The 5503-nt window shown below is 40.4% G+C and overlaps 1 protein-coding gene across 2 annotated transcripts; it reads right to left on the reverse strand.

Annotated features, from left to right (window-relative positions):
- Positions 1-295: 295 nt before the first annotated feature.
- On the reverse strand, positions 296-5275 carry grpel1 (GrpE-like 1, mitochondrial). 2 transcript variants are annotated; one of them, XM_076087133.1, is made up of 4 exons: positions 5160-5275; positions 3993-4125; positions 3220-3301; positions 296-1310 (listed from the first exon to the last, which is right to left on the reverse strand). In XM_076087133.1, exons 1-4 carry the CDS (start codon positions 5225-5227, stop codon positions 964-966), a joined length of 630 nt encoding a protein of 209 aa, XP_075943248.1. In that variant the 5' UTR covers positions 5228-5275; the 3' UTR covers positions 296-963. The 2 variants fall into 2 exon arrangements, with proteins under 2 accessions (XP_075943248.1, XP_075943247.1); XM_076087132.1 differs by lacking the exon at positions 5160-5275 and having other exon boundaries at positions 3993-5152.
- Between the last annotated feature and the right edge of the window lie 228 nt (positions 5276-5503).

Here is a 5503-nt window from a genome sequence, read left to right on the forward strand (position 1 = left end):
CCCTGTATCTAAAATATGGCTGTGTTCAGGTTTGACTGAATCAGAGAAGTAAAGTAGTTTAAATATCTGAATGAGGTCATGAGCTGTTCAGTCACTGCTGCAGCTGCTACGGTTGAGCGTGTTGGTGAGAGAGCCAAACTACAAAGAACCTGAATACCTGCATGCACCTGTGCCTTCCCCTCATGCACCATCTTTGCCTCATGTCTCTCACTCCGTGGCTTACAGTTTGAAAACCGTTGAGTGAGAATTTCGTTTTGTTAAATTTCAGGATGTGTGTAAAAGAAGAGCACTAAACCAAGATGCCAAAGTCAGTTTATTCTGATGCTGTGACAGCTTGGACAAATATTACATAATTCTTCTAATGGTTTAAAGTTAAAGCTGTTACATTACTGACTGAGGCTGGCTGACCAGAGCGTGATCACATGAACAAGAGAAGGAAGGCTACCATGAACTCAATACAAAGTAACATCGCAACCTTTCTTCAGATATTCAAGTAGCCTCCTGCTCCTCGCTTTAGTCACACAATGAATTTAAAACTCACAAACAAGAAAATTGAGGAGTCGAGTTTAAGTTTACTAGGGCTTTAAACAGAAGTCTGGAATGATACTTACAGTTCAGAATCAGTACTACTCAGTTTGTGGATGGATGTTACATCATAGCTCGTTTCACCTGTGTTTCTTTAGGATTGATGGTTGTAGGAGGAGACATAAAGCCTCCGTGTGTGATCTGGTGAGGCTGACATAAACTGAGTCTGAAATTACTCACATGACCAGCTGAAATTCTACTGTAAAGACTGTCCTGTGTAAATGTTTCCGTTAAAAGCTGGTGGATATTGTTCAGATACAAAGTCCAGCTCAGCTGGGTTCCCATCTCTTTGAGCCTCAACCAGTCTGTTGTACCTGAGGTCATCAGACACTCAGGCAACAAAGCAAATCCCACTTTGGCACAGTTACATCACTCTTTCTAAGGGGCTTTGGCCACGCCCACTAATGCTGGCCTGAGGGTGCGACTGTGAAGCTTGTAGCCCACTTTGGTTACCATGGCGACGGTGCCAGGCTCTTTGCCCTCCACAGGGGCGTGAAAGAGGGCCTCGTGCTCGTAGGGGTCAAACTTCTGGCCCTCGGGGTTGAGCTTGACCAGGCCATGCTTGGTGAAGACCTTCTGGATCTGGACCTCCGTCATCACCAGTCCGTCGTACAGGTTCTTCAGGTGAGGGTTCTGGGTCGTCACCTCCTCCTTGGGCACACTGTCTGTGGCCTTCTCCAGGATATCGGCCACCTCCAGCAGGTCCTTACAGAAGCCCTGGATCCCTGGTGATGGAAGGAGGTAGAACATTATTCAACATGCTTTAAATCTCACAACCGGTCTCCTGGTGACGTACGTAGCGTTTACTTCGTTATATTTTTACTAAAATGCAGCGTAGCAGTGGCACTGACTGAGAAAACATAGTCAATGAAATAATATCAGTTACAAAACAAGTTTACAACATTAACCAGCGGCCATACCAGACCACGTAAGAAAAAAATCTTCCCTGTTAGCAAGCGGGAGATACATCACAGCTTTTCAAATGGAGATTTAAAAACCAGACAGACAAGTTGCTATCTCATATTTATAATTTATTTGTTTATTTTGCAGGGACAATGCACACCAATCAACAGTCAAACTGTAAGTGAGCCAGAGTTAGCCAGAAAGGCTAGTTTTCATCTGCTGTCCCCAGCCAGATGTTTGAAGGCAGCCTAAAATTACATTACTCAGATAATACATAATACAGTACAATTAGAGTGCCTCCAGTATCTGGTAGCTAGAAAAAAAACTGAGTTATATAGGTATACAAAAAATAGTAATGTATGCACACTCAAATTAGAAAAATATCTAATAAGCTCTTCATGGAAATCTAAATCAAGTTCATTATAGTATGTAAACAGTGCAAATACAGGTTTTAAGTAAACTAAACCAACCTCATTACATCTCACTTGTTTATAGTCCTGTTATCTGTTTGTTTGTGCACTTTATTTTATATTTTACTGGGCAAGTTAACGCGTTATTATCGCGTTAATGCATTCATTAATTAACGGCGACAATTATTTTATAGCGCGTTAACGCATTTTTTTTTATTTTGAAAGTCCGTTGCTCACTGGCAGCGGTGGAGGAATGGAGACTACTGGACATCGCTGCGGTAAAGTCAGCAGACACTCAGATCTCCTTGGTCAACTCAGCAGACACTTACACTTTAGTGCACCTATATGCTGAAATTCACGGTAAACGCATTTAAACGGCACGGATCTGGAGCGAGCGAAGGACTTTGAAAGTTAGCGGAAAGATTAACGTAAGACAACATCCGGTTTCGTCAGACGAACATCCGGTTTTCAGAATAAGATGCCAACAAAGTATGAATTATATTCACATTAAGTATAAAACATGCTGCATCTCGTGAGTTAAAGGGAAAATACACCTAAATTGTGGGTAAAGTGTCTTTATTCTTTGATCGCTGGGTAACATCATTATCTCGGACTTACAGCATTATATTGATGAACAGTAGAGCTGCATTCACATGCTCTGACTGTCATGAAGACAGACATTTTTGCTGAAATGTGCTGAAACATTTTATTCCTGTTGCACAGCAGTGGAACGTTTCACATACAGTCAGCACACTGAGCAAGAGATAGATAGATAGTGAAGAGATAGAACTGATACTGTGTAAAGGGAATACTGCTGTTAAAAATAACCTTATTTGTTTAAAATGTTTACAAACCAAATGTTATTGCCCTTTTGTTCATATAGCAGTACTTTTAAAATAAAAGTGCGCAATACACTACTTTTGAATTCATTATTGAGCTTTGCCATAACAATGCGATTAATCGCAAAAAATCCATGCGATTAATCGCGATTAAAAATTTTAATTGTTGCCCTGCACAAATTTTACTGTAAATTTGAATACGTTTCTACTTTGCACTGTGTTGATTGTTGTATGTTATGCACCACCCGTCAAGTCAAATTCCTTGTATGTTCAACATACCATGGCAATAAACGGTTTTGATTCTGATTCTGATGACGACACACCATTTAAACAAAAAGGCTAAAGTCGCCCTTGTTCCCAGTGACATCTCGTGGTTAGAACATGCAACTACAGAATGAAGACGTTTTCTGCAGGATTCATCCATTGCAACATTAAGTGGTGGAGCCTGTTGAAATATTGAAAACAAGATGGAGAATCTTTACCGTATAATTTAGCATCTTCTATCATCTTGTGTGTCCTCGTTCTGAGGTTCTCTGTGTCCGCTAACGCCCGCTTGTACTTTTCCTGAAAACACGGTAGAAAAAGTAAGCCAACATGTAATGAGACTCAGGAATGAACTGTACTTAATTAGCATGTCTTTTTGGACAAGTGGTACTGATCAAAATGGAACACAATGTTGTAAACATGTCCTCCATTCACAAATGAATACTATTTGATAAAACATATTTTATAAGACCTTCAAATTGAGCTATTGTTAGTTAAGCTTAAACATTACAAACACAATAGCTCAAATGGGGAATACTACGTTTACAATGGTCAAACGGTCTTAAAATTAGGGCTGTAAATAACTTATTTTATTGCAGACTAATCTGTCAAATAATTTTCAATTAATCATAGTGAAAAATTGCAGAACGGTACACATGCAGAACATCACTCAAAGTTCTTCTTCACTCAAAATGACAGAAAAACATTTGAATATTTATGATCTTCTAGTGACATGGCTTTAGAAATGTTTCATAGGAAGATTGTAATTCAGTGAAATGAACATGTCACTGTCTATAATGTTAGTCCATCTTAAAATGGTTGTCAGGTCAAATTATAAGGGTCACATAAAAAAATTTGGTGAATTCTTCAGACTATCTTCATTTCAGAATGATGCAGTCAAAGGAGATGCAGTAATTATCCATGTAAAAGATAAGATAACACCAGTCTGATGACGCCCTACACTGAGTGTGTCTGCAGCAAACCAACTCACCGTCATGTCCTTAAGCTGGTCCTCCAGCTGGGTCTTCTGGGTCTCTGCTGCACTCTGCTCCAGCCGCTCAGCACCCTCTGACGCGGGGCCATTCTTCTGCTGGGTGGCTGTGCATAGCAATCGTGGAGATGCTCTTGTGGCAGGGAGGGAGGGAGACAGACAGAGAGACACACAGAGAGACAGAGAGACTTTACAAAACATCACCATGGACATAATTAGTAGATTATTCAATCATGGAAATAATTCTTAGTTACAGCCCTAATATTTCCAAGTGTTACACATCATCCAGTCATCTATTTACTGAAAGTTAAGTGTCATCCAGTCACTAAGCTGTATGAATATAAACAGTATTATATACTGACAGGAGGAAATGAGTGCAGAAACATAGCTAATGCAGATGCTTCCTGCTGGAATGCTTTGATTGTGAAAATGATGTGAAATAGATTTCAGAGGAAGACTTTGAACCCATCTGTTAGTACTGCATATATTATATTGTGGTTCCTTGTCCAGACTGCTGATTGATAGAACCAGACAGCTTAACTAACTGACAGTATGACTGCCAGTACTGACTCAGAATGTTGTGCAACTACATTACGTCATTCAATGATAACCTACTTATATTTACTATACAGCCTAAAAAGTGTCATTTAGTTGGAACCATTATACGTACTTCACTATTATGTCAGAATTTTTCTCTGGCCTAGTGTAGAGACATGAGAAGCTTTAGGACACGTTCGCTAACGAGAAATGAAACGTTCAATTCTCAGATTTAGAAACTCGTAATAACAGACAAGACTTATATTATCATGCTGACCGAGGTAACATCCCTCTCTTTATCATTTAGCACATGTCACGTTATTTCATCATCCTTCTTCAACCACGACGACATACTAACAATGACACACAGACACACTAAATACGCTGGTTAGGCTAACGTTGTGTTAGGTCATCTCCAACACACTGACACACACGTCTGGTTAGTCAGTTTCAGTCTGTATCTTTCACGTAAAGGTCAACATTAAGGACCATGGTCGGTTAAGAGAGCTAACGCAGCTAGCCGGGCTGATCAGACAGATCAGACAGAAGCTCACCGTCCTGCCAAAGCAAGCCTAGCATTGCTGTAACTGGCACATTTCAGTTAACAAAGTCGAGATTTAAGTGTGTTACCTTATTAACGCAGGTGAAGCTACAAGTGAGTAGCTCTGTCTCACTGCTCGCACACACCAACTCGCCATTTTCCACTGTGAACCACTGGATAAACCTCCTTGTAACACACGCTGACGGGACGCGCAATAGTGTGACGGCGGCGTGAGGTTTGAGCCAATCAGGAGTCCGCAAGAAGAACACTTCTCACATTTGACCAATCAGATTCCGAATAGAGCTTGACTACAAGGTGTTGTTTGGTTGAGTCGCACTTAAAGGTGAAAGCTCCTCATGTGACCAAGGACAGTTTAAAAAATCATTATCGAATAGAAAGGTCATGCATATTATCATGGAAGCCCATTTCTATG

Source organism: Anarhichas minor, unplaced genomic scaffold, assembly GCF_050575085.1.
Source record: "Anarhichas minor isolate MPS153535 unplaced genomic scaffold, ASM5057508v1 ptg000009l, whole genome shotgun sequence".
Classification (NCBI taxonomy): Eukaryota; Metazoa; Chordata; class Actinopteri; order Perciformes; family Anarhichadidae; genus Anarhichas; species Anarhichas minor.

Excerpts from the sequence above, each read along its gene's own strand:
- grpel1 (XM_076087132.1), bottom strand. The coding sequence starts at position 4,205 with ATGTCCATGGTGATGTTTTGTAAAGTCTCTCTGTCTCTCTGTGTGTCT. Across the intron at positions 3,302-3,992 it reads ACCAGCTTAAGGACATGACG|GAAAAGTACAAGCGGGCGTT; the intron begins GTGAGTTGGTTT and ends CCGTGTTTTCAG. Across the intron at positions 1,311-3,219 it reads AGAAGATGCTAAATTATACG|GGATCCAGGGCTTCTGTAAG; the intron begins GTAAAGATTCTC and ends TTCCATCACCAG.